Consider the following 15,397-nt stretch of genomic DNA (forward strand, 5'->3'; position numbering starts at 1 on the left):
CTTGCATCTTTTATTACAACCAACAGGATAATAGGTTAGGATATAATTTATTGAACTTCTTATATGCACTGTAAACACCAAGTATTTATTACCGCTTATTAGTCTGGAAAGAATAAATATACCGGTGAATTCCCTTAACAGTTACAACTTATTCAAACCTACAAATAATCCAGTATAACGAATAGTATGTAAGGAGCCCACTTATTTTCTTGAAATACTCTAGTACGGTTACGCAATCGCAGTCCATTCTTGAAGTGAGATTGCTTTTTCATAGAATATTTACCGAATAGAGAGGAATGGAAGTCCTAAAGACAGATGGAAGCCCTTATTCACAATCCGACGGTGTACTAAAGTAATCGTATCCTCAGAAGGACAAAGATAACACATGCCAGTTAAGGGTACCGTGTAAATTTAGCCCATAGTGTCATCTCGTGACCTTGCAAATCGAACCTTAGTGTAAATTGTTTAGAAGTCCCTTAAAAAAATTATCAGGGTCTTATATAAACTACAATACACTTTTCATGTGTAAATTGTTACAGTGAGTTTATATTTAAGTAGCAAACACTACACAGATTGGATAAAATTCAAAATATTTGTGACTACAACCTTCCTATGTAATATTTTGTTTAACTTCTTACACTTACATATAGATAACGTCAAGCGACTTAAAAATGATACCGACAATATGTTCATAAATAACAAACTATTTGGTTTTATATATTTGACATATTAGGAAGTGAAATACATGACAGTTTGCCTGAACTATGACGACATGATGAACTATAACCGTACTCAAGTCGAAATTGTTTGGATTATCCTGTTGTTGATATTTTGATTGAAATTCGATAAGCCCTGGTTGGCATAGGTCCATCCTGTGCGGAATTTCTTATGTAGCCATTATTACACAAGTTAATAAAGAATAAGAAGAAATGTGCTTTCTAGACACCACTGCTAGTCACATTCCATTTATTCTATATAAATATATTGTTAACGTCGCATTTGCATAATATTAAGAACAAACAGTTTAACTAAATACAATAGTATTGAGATTTTAGATCTCTACCAAAACTGAACTAAGACATATTCGTATAACGTAAGTAAATATCCAATAATCTATTGAGCGAAAGATAAAGCTTTACGAAGCGTTTACATGTTGTATTAACTAATCAATGAAATTTGAGGGTAATAAACAGACTGATAATTAATTATTCGGGTAGAAACAATTATCAAATTATTTCTAATTTGGTTATATTTACATAATTTATTCTTATTAATCGACAGTAATTATATAATGGCTAATCTAATTGATGATAACTAAACTCATTTGTATGTTTGTTTGTCTTTATTTCTATGTAAGAAACTTCAGTTGTCTTTCTGTTTAATCAATAAGTTAACGAAAGAGAAGTTTAAATATTTCATGAGGATATCTAGTAAAATGATCGCAATGTAATTCAAGCTACATTTCATCTTAACTATCATAAGAGTTATCATTTAAATATATATGAAATCCATCCTAGTATATTCATGCTAAAACTTGAGCTTAGATTTTTTTAGCTTTGAGACTTATATATATGCTGAGGAGTCCCATAATAGGACGAAACGACCATCCAGTGCTTCCAGGTTTTCTATGGTGGTCTAGCTTCAATGGACTCATGATTTCAATTATATAGAATTATTTAATCGGTTACAATATACAGGAATGTAAACATGACAAGAAATTTCTCATAGGCAATAAACAACTCCATAATAGGAAGTTTACTGTATAAAGCAGTACCAGTATTGAATTGGATGTGAAAAGATTGCTTACCAAAGCACATGATTGAAGTTGACAAAATAACAATTCACCATCACATTGTAAATCTTGTAGTAAATTACCATTCTGTATAGAATAATTTGATTTCGATAGTAGAATCTGTTGATTTGTAGGACTACCTTCATCAGAAGGTTGAACAACTGTCGGACTAAATGTGTTAGTTACAAATGGAGCTGATGAAAGCTTATTAATCCAATCAGTAAATAATGCATGTGCTTCATTGAACTGATTAATTTTTACCATAATCATTCGACTTTAACAATAGAAGAAAAGAAAATGAGTGTAAATAGTCATATGAAAAAAGCTAGTAAACAGAATACATAACCATATCAACAAACTGTAAACAACGCATGATCAAGAAATGTTCTATCTCATCAAAAAAATTGTTAAAAAGGTAAAAATTCCAAAAGCTGACCTTTTAATTTGAAAAAGGTTGGGTGACAATTACCTTACAAATGTGCTAAATCAAATGAATTGATAATCTAGTTAGTTAACATCATGATTTTATTATACAGTGAAGGCAGATCTACTTTCTTCTGTAATAATAATGCATGATATTAGTTGAGAAAAAAAAGTTTAATTTAGAGATTTCCACTTCATTATTACTTGCTAAAAATTTGGTTTGCTTCATTCATTTAAAAGATAATACTGGATCCCAAATAATTTAACATGGATCTTATTAAAAATTAGAATATTCAGGTCTAGCGCTTTTTGGCAGTAAATTACTTAACTTTATCTCAATAGTCTATGTTAGGATTATTATCTATAATTTAATGCATTTTAGTGTAATTTATCTAGCTTTACCATCTGTAAATGGTTATTACATTGTATCATCATGTTGTACAGACGTAAACAGATTTATAAGGACTCAAATGACGTTCATTCTTCAATGTAACTGAGTGTAGCCTGATTGGAGGTTTTGAGACAAATATTTGATGTGACGAAAGGTGATAATACTATAAGATGTGTGAGATGCCTAAACTAAGGTATTAAGAACCGAATGACCTAAAATAATTCAATGAAGAACACAATGAATAAAATTTAACATCAAAAAGATACTGATATTCATCTTTTTGAATAAACTTTTAGCATTTTAGCGTGGGAGAGTAGGATATGTTGTTAAACTGTAAAACTAGTGACTCACTTAAAAAAAGATGTATAATAAATATGATTGAAATGAACACAAATGTATATTAACTATTTTAGAAATGCCAATCACTTTCACATGACAACATGTGAATTACTCATATAAACAATCAGTAACAATGGTATTTAAACTTTAGTAACCAGAAATATCGACTTGACAAATACAAATTTTACTTAAGAGTGAAACTGTTTCATTACTGACATGAAGTATTGTCATTGAAAGATAAAAAAAGACAAGAAAAATGTCGTCAAAACTTATTAATAAAATGAATTCATAATATAAGATTGACTGATTAGATTAAAATGTATGGTACTAATTAATCTTCACTATTTTTTGCCAAAAAAAGGAACAACTGAACGTAATATACACATCATGTGATTCGTGCACAACAAGCAAGCCAAAGCAAGAGAAGACACAAACAAACTAATAAAATGTGTGTATTTTTTTTTCGTTAAAAATGACCTTCATTTTCGCTTTGTAATCTTCACCCGCATAATATATCTCTAGCTGGTACTTTATGACTAATGACAAATTCATATTCAACATCGCCGTTGAAAGGCATTTGAAAGTATTGAACTATCAAGGTCAGGTATTAAAGATAGTCCAGAAGCGATCGCGCATACAAACATTTTAATCCAAATAAAGAATTGAACGATAAGATTAGGTGACATGAAAATGGATGCAACAAATGAAATACTGTACACCGTCACGCTAATCTCACCTCTAATATTGATCAACAGACAACACCTGCGTATATTACCGTGAGGCCTGTTTACAATCACCTCATTCATCGGGAAACAGTCTCGTCTCAATCGACATATATTAGTGCACATGAAAATACAAACATGATTCCACACACTCATACACACGCGTATGACCATGCATCTAACAAATGTTAATGAAGTGCTTAAAATTTATGACGAAAGACATCATGTAATAACAAATATACTGGAGATAAAAGGACTAGAAATTTTAAGCAGTAATTCATACTTTTGACACTATTTATTAAACTACTTTTCCAAACAATGAGAGAAAAGCAGAAAATATTACGAAGAACCAAAAAGAATATGAAAGAAACACTGAAGATGAACGGATGCAAAAAACAAATTCAAACAAGACTTTGTTGATTTCGTCTTGAATTTCAATAACAGTAAAGTATATGAACCATTAAAAATGATTTTATAAAAATCAAATTTTCACTAAATAGTTGTTTAATATTAAGATTACCAGAATGCGGGTTTGTAGAGATTGAATTAATTTCAATAGTTGAATTCATGACGGCCGTATAGTCTTAGTTTGAGGCGATCAGCATGGCCATAAGACAAATCAAGAGTGGCAAAGTAGCAGGACCAGACAACATTCGAGCAGAAGCACTGAAAGAAGATGTAGCAGCAACTGCAAGGATACTCCACATTCTCATCAACAAGATTTGGGATGAAGAACAAGTACCAACAGACTGGAAAGGAGTTCTGATCAAAATACCAAAGAAAGTCGATCTCAGCAAGTATGGTAACTACAGGGGTATCACTCCTCTCTCAATACCAGAAAACGCTTTCAACAGGGTGTTGTTAAACAGAATGAAGGACTCCGTCGACACTCAACTTCCAGACCAACAAACTGGATTCTGTAAGGGTCGACCATGTACTGACCATATCGCGACTCTACGGATCATTGTGGAACAATCAATCGAATGGAATTCATCACTCTACATCAACTTCATTGACTACAAGAAAGTATTTGATAGTGTGGACAGGACAACATCATAGAGGCTTTTTCGAAACTACGGCATGCCTGAGAAGATAGTCAACATCAAACGGAATTTCTATGATGGATTAAACTGCAAAATCGTGCATGGAGGATAACTCACTGACTTGTTCGAAGTAAAGATCAGTGTCAGGCGAGGTCGCTTACTTTTACCCTTTCTCCTTCTCCTGGTGATCGACTGGATCATGAAGATGTCAACATCTGGAGGAAAGCACGGGATACAGTGGACAGCTAGGATGCAGCTGGATGATCTAGACTTCGCAGATGATCTGGCTCTTCTATCACACACGCAACAACAAATGCAGGAGAAAACGACCAGTGTAGCAGAAGCCTCAGCAGCAGTAGGTCTCAATATGCACAAAGGGAAAAGCAAGATTCTCCGATACAATACAACATCTACCAATCGAATCACAATTGACAGAGAAGCTTTGGAGGATGTAAAAACCTTGAAATATCTGGACAGCACCACTAATGAAGACAGTGGATCTGATGCAGATGTGAAGGCACGGATCGCCAAAGTAAGAGCAGCATATCTACAATTAAAGAACATCTCGATCTCAAAACAATTGTCAACCAAAACCATAGTCAGAATTTTCAGTACAAGTGTTAAGACAGTTCTACTTTATGGGGCGGAAACCTGGAGAATTACGAAAGCCATCATCCAGCAGGTACAGGTGTTTATCAACAGTTGTCTACACAAGATACTTCGGATCCGTTGACCAGACACTATCAAGCAACATTCTAGTGTGAGAGAGAACAAACCAGATTCCATCCAACGGAGGAAGAAATCACCGTCAATTTCGAGCTTTTTCTTATGAATAAACAATAGCTAATTAACACTGTATACAAATCATTAAAACCACTTCAATAAGATGATCCTAACTTTTATTCCACAATATCTTTTCACTATAAGACGAGAGCTTCAAAATAAATAAAGGAGAAGTAGCAGATATTTTTTCACGATACCTACTTTAAGAAGAATAGAGAACTTGTACTTACATTAATAATACATGTTTTTCACATTGAAGTTCACTCTATGCGAACAAGGGGTAAAAAAATAAGTAATCATGACTGGTAAAAAATAACCTTTACATTAACAACTCAATCAATTCTTACAACAATAAAAAACCAAAATAAAGTTTAATTGCAATCAACATTGATTACTTTTAAGAAAGTTCTACAAAAAACAAAAAAAATAGAAAGAGTTGAGAAACATAAAGTCCGTAATCACATGAAAAATAAGGTTATTTAAATCGGTGGAGTTGATAGATTTTCGCTGAAATTTGTAAACAAATAGAGTGAAAGTATAAAATGTAATGGATATGAAAGAAACAAAACAAATATTCATGAACATGTAATGCGAGAACACTAGATAAGCACACAGCCAACCGGATAATAGATAAAAATAATAATTAACGAAATAGTTTTCCAGAATTAATTTTAATCATGCATTACACAACTTATTTATTTAAACACATAAATATTGGTACAAAGGGGCACCAGATATATATGCGCCACACAAATCTCATTTGATTTGTGTGAGGGCTGTGATACTGCCCAGGCGCCCAAATCGAAGCAGGTGGTTTTCTTAGGGGGCTACACCTTGAGCTCTTAACCTAAAGGTCTGACCCACAGGGCAGTGGAGCATCGTGAGGAGATGCAGTCCCATGGTAGCCGGTGACCAACGGTTGATTCATACGCCATTTGTTCCTTCAGGATACGGGAGCCCATGTGCACCATTGGTTTGGAATCAGGGTTTTCCAACTCCCCTAGGTGGGCGCGCCGTGTCCACCAACCCGGTTATAGCGCCGGACATTCGCTTTTCGTCCTCTCAATTTCGTAAACAACAGCCCCGTCACGAGAAGGCAGTGAGTAGAACTTCCCTGGCAGAGGCTATATACTCGTGGCCATGTGAGAGCACTTCTAAAGGGAGAGCGGACTCTCCCCACTCTCGGCCGTAACAGAGCATTTGGGGGCGAATGGCACAACTGGAATAATACAAACCACATTGTAAGAGATAGAGGAAATAGATCTATTTCAAGTTCAATGATTAGTGTTATGTTGTAATGTTTATAACCTAGATAGAATAACATACACGAATTTAATATAATTTTCATCATAAACCGGAGTCACTTAGTGAACCAATGAAAACCAAATGGAACTGAACCGATTTTCTGTCAACTTTCGAGATCACCAAACAGTCCACAATTAAGACGCTATATTGAATCGTACAGAGCTTTTTTAGGCCACAGAAAGAACACTTTATCGTCTATCAATGCTATGGAATCTAATGGTTGATATTTTCAACTTCTCTTAAATTAGAATGAAACATTTATCAAGAGCTCTTTGGGTTTTAATGGTTCTTTAGGTGACCATGTTTTGCGATCGAAATCTCCACAAAAACCGTCCTATTTAGTAGATATGCATAAATTTATCATGACGTTATTTGGTTATCGACAGTTTTACATAAATACATATAGGTAACTTAAGAATAGAATTGACCTGATAATTACATAACAAGTGTCTAGAGTTGTCAAGTAAGGCATATAGTAACATACGATGATTTCTGAAGGAAGAATTTAGAGATACTAAACTTTGCTTATTCTGTTACCGATATGCAATCTAAAATGAAGATGGATGTAAATATGAAAAGATGGACATTTTGTTCAACGAACACTTGCTTTATAAATCAAGAATGACGAAGTAAAGAGAGATTAGCCTGAAGACTAGAAAGAGGACAACTGATTTGGCAGTATGATCGATTTCATTAAGGGACTTTAAACAACTGGGTTTATCAAAAATATTTGAATCATCGACATGTTCTCATTGATCGTTGTGAATAATTGTCCTAGTGAATGATTCCGAATAACAATATTGACAAAACATTTCAGATCGCTGAATCTTTCGAAGAAATAAAGCACAAAAAAGATTCATGTACTGAATTAACTATCTTTTATTCAATCAGAGGATTGAGTTAACAGAAAGTGTTACTAAACTTCTCTACTAATGAATGCACTAACAGAAATGACGTCAGCATCGATAAGATTGTATTCTCAAATCAGCAGTCTCAAGAAAATAGAGCAGACGAAAAAGCATTCGACTAGTACACGCGTGAAAAATCTGCATGACAGACTAATGTGAAACATGATCGCGAATCCAAGCATATAGTAGAAAATTGATTCGAAATTCAAATGAGTATCTTTTGAAGGTTTATTGATTTTATTTTAATCCACAAAGTCATATGTTCTACATTTAGTATACTTGTTAAACGGTCGAGAAATTAGGATTCGAAACACATGCCAACTCGGTGTAAGAATAAATAATCAAGGATATAGGTTTAAAGCGCTTGATTTTAGAGCATCTTACTCAGTTTGATCGATATCTACTAGAAGATAAAAGCTGTAAACTAGGTCAAAATAAGTATCAAAATGAACAAGAAAAGTAAACAGACAGTTTTAATTGTTTTTTAAAATCGATTTTCCATCTTCAGAAACATATTGAATTTTTTCCAGTGATAATAAGCATAATGATCCTAATGATTACACTGAAAACTAGGCTACTGTGAATTTAAATTACGAGTCTTATTAGAGTAAAACAGTTTACCATGTCAAACTGAAGGTGATACAGATGGGGTAGTAAACCAGCACACACCTGGCAAAAACTGTCCTAAACTTACTTTATTATTAATTCCTGCACCATAGTTTATATCTGATAGTACTGCTTGAGCAACATCTTCAACTTACACAAATATTGAGAAAGTGGTGAAAATTCTAACTTATAGAATAACATCCCTGGTTTTTGGTGACCCAGCTTCAAACTATGTATTAGGCTACCCAATATCCAAACTCATAAACCATTCTCTTTATGTAGTTATTTTACTACCAATGATACCGTTACTGTAGCTTCCATCTTTAGAATTTCACCTCGCTTTTCTCACGTGGCATGGCTACTTGAGTCGATAGACATTTGTGCCTGGTGTTATGCTGTTTAGGACTGACTAACTGATTTAATACATAAACTCTGTCAATTAAGGCTAAAAACCTTATCAAATAAAACTTCGTAACTCCATATTACAAATATACACTGCTTCTGATTGTTTTATACATTGTCCAAACGTACTTATTAACATGATATCACCTGGCTGGTGTGATAAATCAGAATGATTCACTTTCTGCATTTATCTAAAAGTTATTAAACGACAATTAGAGAGGCCTTTACAACCAATCAGGAAGAAAGTCGTCAAATTATTAATATACCACGCTAAGAAGTATAGAACTTAATTTTGAATTTATGTAACAGAATATTATCCCTTTTAATACCTATCCCATCGAATGTATCTGCCCCCAAATGCCCTGGTACGGCCGAGAGTGGGGAGAGTCCGCTCTCCCTTTAGAAGTGCTCTCACATGGCCACGAGTATATAGCCTCTGCCAGGGAAGTTCTACTCACTGCCTTCTCGTGACGGGGCTGTTGTTTACGAAATTGAGAGGACGAAAAGCGAATGTCCGGCGCTATAACCGGGTTGGTGGACACGGCGCGCCCACCTAGGGGAGTTGGAAAACCCTGATTCCAAACCAATGGTGCACATGGGCTCCCGTATCCTGAAGGAACAAATGGCGTATGAATCAACCGTTGGTCACCGGCTACCATGGGACTGCATCTCCTCACGATGCTCCACTGCCCTGTGGGTCAGACCTTTAGGTTAAGAGCTCAAGGTGTAGCCCCCTAAGAAAACCACCTGCTTCGATTTGGGCGCCTGGGCAGTATCACAGCCCTCACACAAATCAAATGAGATTTGTGTGGCGCATATATATCTGGTGCCCCTTTGTACCAATATTTATGTGTTTAAAAAATAAAATAAGTATACGTTATATGTTACAATCTGGAGAGAAGATTATAGTCTAACCAAACACTCCATTTTTATTTGTACGAGTATCCGCTCATGGCTACGTCTAGTTAGAAAATTTACATTAGTTCCTTAACTAAAGAGAGTTTCAAGGGTAGATTAAATAACCTCTTAGGCCAAGATAATTTTTCACAGAAGTATTCATCATATGGGTGCCACTTGAGGTTCGGGTTTTAAAAACAGCAATCATTTCATTAATTTGTTAATGGGATTGAATTTAAACAAATATAAAAACAGCTGTACTAAGTCATGAACGGCACAACGTCTTAATAATCCCTACAATACATAAGTCTACATACTAGAAGATCAATAGAGAATGATGAGTGTAACTATATAAAGTAGGTTCTGACAACAACTAATAAGATTCAAACGATAAAGCGTATTTTATTCACTCACTCGATAGCAAACTTAAATATATATACTTCTGTTTATGAGAAAGATATAGGAAATAGAGAAGAGTGATATCAATGATATAGGTAATCTGTTCATGTTTCGCTATTTTAGTTTATTGTCCATCATAATAAGACTTTGCTATTCATATCAGAGAGTTTCTTATGTACCTCATATATACACCAGTAGTATCTAAATGCATAAATTTGATGAGTTGCCCTCTAAAACTAATCATGCCTTTTTTTCCAAGAAGTTGGAACTTCTCCATTAACTAGAAAATATGACATTATCGCAAGGTACCTTATCAAGAGATAAATCTTCATGGTAGTACAAGTAAATATAAGTCGCATCCTCATGACTGTGTCCCAACAGAAAAATTTTTTTAATAAGCAATAAGAATGATCACGATTCAATAAGACTAAAAGCGAATACCAATGAATATTTTTCGTATGAAAGTGAAGCAAATTAACAGTCATCTGACAAATACTATAATAAACTCATGATATAACCATAATGCCAAAAGTTGTGTAATTTTGTAGATTATTTTAATTGTTAGTGATCATTAAGCATTTGACTAAATCTTCAACATATTCAAATTGCTAATATATGTAAAGATTTTGTCTAAAGGTGACCAAGTATTAAAATGGTAAGTTTCGACACAGATTCTTCTTTTTCTATCTGCGAAAATAATGCACACATTTCGGGCTAACAATCAAAAAAACTTTAATCAATAAGAAAACCTTTTCGACCTCTAATCACTGTATTGAAAGAAACCATTAATTAATGATGTGTTTAATGAGTAGCTCATCTTATTTTGTGCTTTTCAAAGAAGTATGACTAAACTAATAATGTAAATTACAAAAAACGGTACCATGTTCAATGGTTTAGAGTCTAATTCCATAAAAGAACTAAACGGTTTTTGGTTTTATCATAGGTTCATTTGCTTGTACCTATCAACGAAAAAAAACAGTGTTTAATATCTAATAATTTTCAACGGTTGGAATTCAAGAGCTGAGACTTGATGCTAACAATACCCCAAGGAATATGGAAAGCTAAACACTGTGGATATTTAGCTAAGTGTTAATTAGGTACTGCATATTTTTGCTTAAGAATGGTAAACATAAAGATCAATGAGCCTATTACTCTCTGATCTCCATAAGCTATAAAATGAGCATTACTTTTATGCTCTTATAATAAAATTAGTAGATTTACATTCCGATTAAACAATAACGCAGTAAGAAAACTGTCTCAGTCTGTTAAATGAATTTATTGATCGGAGGCAAATGATACTTGAAATTGTACGAGCAGTCTTGATTGCGTATCGGCCCTGCTATCTGCCTAGCCCAGCCAGTTGAGTCCAGAACACAAATAACAGCCTCGGAAATATGAATCATTATTCACAAGCATACTGGGTTATATATACTAACCAAACAGACCAAAATATACCAAAAATAGAAAAATAACATTTGTACAGTAATTGGCCAATGTGGCTGTAGCTAGGGAGAAAGTAATCAATAATAATAGTTCCAAGGTCAAAACAAAGGTTATGATACGAGGAACACGGAACAATTAGGTCACTTATTTAACAACTATCCAATAGGGAATAGGCATATTATATTTGTCCATAAATAGACATCAGATTTAGGTTACTCATTTAACAACTATCCAATAGGAATAGGCGTATTACATTTGTCCATAAATGGACCTCAGATTTATGATTCATAATTCGCCAGGGGATACAACAGATTTACATTCCGATTAAACAATAACGCAGTAAGAAAACTGTCTCAGTCTGTTAAATAATGTGTTGCAGAAAGCGATGTGTAGGAAGTCCTAAGCAAGGATACCTTAGCTGAGAAGAAAATGATACTCTGATGGACTTAAGCAAAGTATATTGAGATTTTAGTCGCTTGACTGAGTGTATAATAGAACTGAAGAGTGAGCAGCAGTGTTTATTAACTAGCAATCAATTAGTATAATTTGGAAATGGAGAAAGACTTCAAACGTTTCCTTTCCTCAACAGTAAACGATACTCACTTGTCGCTCATACGTTGTTCATTCTTTTTGCAATCGGCTAGTAAAGGAAGCTGGATACATGCAGCACCAGATGCGATACGTCCACGAATCAAGCGTGCACATTCAGTCAATTGACTTATCAAATGACAACGATTAAACGGTCGAATAACTTGACGTGTTAAGTTTGATGTGTAGGCAAGTTCCACAATCAACTCAGTATATGACTGAGAAAAATCCAATGGTGGCTTATAAAAAAAAGAAATACAACTCGTAGATAGAATTAGAATCAGTATCAAGACTGCTTGCAAGTACCAATATGTGTTTTGTTTCTTAAAGGGGTTTATTGATTAGCAGTCTTGCAAGGAATTTAAAACATCATAGACTAATAGATTTAGGAAATGAGTGGTAATGGTATGTTGTTTTACACAGTTAATTGGAATGATCATGAGACTCTGTTGTACGGACTTCGAAACATAAACAACCAAAATTAAGTTTCCGAAATGTGATTTTACAATTTTCGTGAACTACCATAATCAGTAGCAGAATACAAAGACTTCATGAATGAAATCATACCACGACAAGGAAAGCATAGAACACACAACACAGCAAAGTAACGGGATGATGTAGTTCTTCCTAGCCTGTACCAATGCATAAGAAAGTGCCCAACTTTTAATTGCCAAACGTTTGCATACGAACGTCAGTATATAAGCCACTGGCAAAAATCAAAAATAATTATTATCAGATTAGAAATAAACCGATTACTGTTCTAAATAACGCTCAGCACCCCAGAACTCATCTCTGAACTAAAGATTATGTCAGAAAAATACACATCGGCACCACAACTGCGACTCCTGAACTTAATAAAATTTCGTCTACCGAAGGACTTACTTGTCCAAACGTGAAATTTCGGCACGAGGTAGGGACGAATTTTTCGCTATTATACCTTTCATTTTATTCTTATTTGTTATCATTCCGGTAATTACCAGGCAACTGGAGTTATTATGTTATGTTAACATTTCAAGGTAAATGATCGACAGGTTGTTTGATTGTTTTTCAATCTTCCAGACGAAGGTATTTATTACCAACTATCAGTCTTACGCTCAACCATTAAGTTTTCCTGTTGTTCTAAAGATTTCTGACGATTATTAGCTTTATTTAAGTAATATCTCTCCCTAACTATAAACTAGATGGGTATCATGTGATGAATAAATCAAACTTTTAGTATACTGATATGACCCAAGATGTCCTAGGTTTCGGTCTTGAGTGCTCGGCAGCTTTTCCACATTTCCATCAATCCATGATGAGATTATTTGCAATAATAATGATATTGAGTGGATGAGTGGCAAAATCAAAGACCTTGTGGAAAACAATATACAACCTATGAAAGAAATATTACATACAACTTTGACTTTAGCAGTCTTCTTCCTTTTTTTCCGAAAACCGAGATGAGCAAAGGGATTAGTGAACTTCGACTGCTGTATAGACAACTTGTGGTTCATGTTAAAATCCTTGAGATAAGAGGTATTTTGAAGGTTGCTTTCATTTGAAACCAATTTGGAGAGTTTCTGTACAAAATAATTTGTCCTGGGTTCAGCAGAATTCGCACGCCGACGAGGAATTCCTTAACACAGAAAATCAACATGTTGTTACGAAGAAATCAAAAAACAGAATGTTAATTACCAGCAACTACATATTCAGTCAGTCAGTTACAAAGTAGAACTTCGTACGTACGTACATCATTTCGAGTTGCCATACCACATTAGCACAGAGATGAAGTTGTCGATTCAAATCCCATATTGGTAGAAGTAGTAAGAGTATAAGTATTATGTGAAAGATAAGGGTTTGAAGATGTTATTCAAGGAGTATAATACAGTGAAATAAATTTGGGAAGAGAAAAAGGAAAAGGACACAAATAATTCAGAAGATTAGAATTTGAGAGAACACAAAGAGTGGATACACCTTCGCCATTGCAAACGATTTTGAGCCATGTCATTCAAGGTCTCTAACCATCGGTTGCTATCATCTCGCGAGTCCCAACCAGGTAGTCTACACTTACCAACATGGCTCAGTCCACTTGTCAGTGACTTCATGGATTTATGCCATGTTTTGGTCTGGCCGCCCCTAGCTTTCTTCCAACCTGCTCCTACACCATAAAGCATTGCACGTCGGGGCAGTCGGTGGTTGGGCATACGTAACACATGTCCCAGCCATCTCAACCGATGAGGTTTCACTACTTCATCAATCGATTTGCCATCCTTACCTAGTACCCGTTTCCTAACATCTGCATCACTTACCCGGTGGTCCCAGGATATACGAGCAATCCTTCGAAGACATCTATGATCGAAAACTAGTAGCCTACGAATATCCTCTACTCTTATGGGCCATGTTTCACTGCAATAAAGTAGGACGGAACGAACTGCTGCACAGTAAACTCGTCCTTTTGTTGCTAGACGGATATCTCGCCTACGCCATAAATGACGCAAGTTGGTGAAAGCTAGACGAGCCTTCTGTATCCGTGCTGAGATTTCGTCGTACACCAGACCACAAGGGCTGATGGGACTCCCAAGATAAGTGAAGCTGTCAACACGCTCAACTACTTCACTCCCTATCATTAGTTCAGGTGTCGATGCAACCCAATCCTGAAGTAACATTTTGCACTTTGAGGGAGAGAATCGCATCCCGAACATGCCTGCATTATTGCTTATAGTGGTCAGAAGACTCTGCATTTTGTCAGCGTCTTCACCAAATAAAACTATGTCGTCGGCGTATTCTAAGTCAACAAGTGAGCCTCCTGGTAAAAGTTCAACTCCAGGAGATTGAGATGATGAAAGTGTTATCTCCAAAAGCATGGGGAGAGTGGACAGCCCTGACGAACACCACTTGAGGTAACCAATTCTGATGACAGTTCGCCATAGGCTCTAACTCGACCAGTTGTGTTCGAGTAGAGAGCCTTTATGAGGTTAACGCACTTCTTTAGTACTCCTTTCACTGACAAACACTGCCATAGAACCTCACGATCAACGGAGTCAAATGCCGCCTTAAGGTCAAGAAATACTACTATTGTGGGACGTCTGAATGTATGTCTATGTTCTAGGACCTGACGTAGAGTGAATATCTGATCTATGCAACCACGTCCAGGTCGGAAACCAGCCTGGTTTTCTCTAGTCTGCTCTTCACCAGCTTTGGTCAGGCGTCCAAGTATTATTGAAGCTAATATTTTAGACACTATATTAATCAAACTGATTCCTCTGTGATTGTCACAGGAGGACTTTTGTCCTTTCTTATAGACTGGCACAATCAGTGATTGGGGCCAGTCAGATGGAATTACGTCCAGTTCCCAGATTCTACCTAAGACCTCAGTC

General features: G+C 35.2%; 1 protein-coding gene across 1 annotated transcript in view; it reads right to left on the reverse strand.

Moving 5' to 3' along the window:
- Smp_144600 (putative guanine-nucleotide-exchange-factor) overlaps positions 1 to 13,534 on the reverse strand; it is a gene marked incomplete at its 5' end in the record, with an annotated part of 59,119 nt that extends 45,585 nt beyond the window's left edge. The window contains 3 exons of the mRNA XM_018794474.1: positions 1,808 to 2,066; positions 12,057 to 12,280; positions 13,436 to 13,534. Coding sequence (XP_018648884.1) covers positions 1,808 to 2,066; positions 12,057 to 12,280; positions 13,436 to 13,534 — 582 coding nt within the window. The remainder of the gene's footprint in view (positions 1 to 1,807; positions 2,067 to 12,056; positions 12,281 to 13,435) is intronic.
- Positions 13,535 to 15,397: the final 1,863 nt, after the last annotated feature.

The sequence above is a fragment of the Schistosoma mansoni genome, chromosome 1 (genome assembly GCF_000237925.1).
Source record: "Schistosoma mansoni strain Puerto Rico chromosome 1, complete genome".
NCBI lineage: Eukaryota > Metazoa > Platyhelminthes > Trematoda > Strigeidida > Schistosomatidae > Schistosoma > Schistosoma mansoni.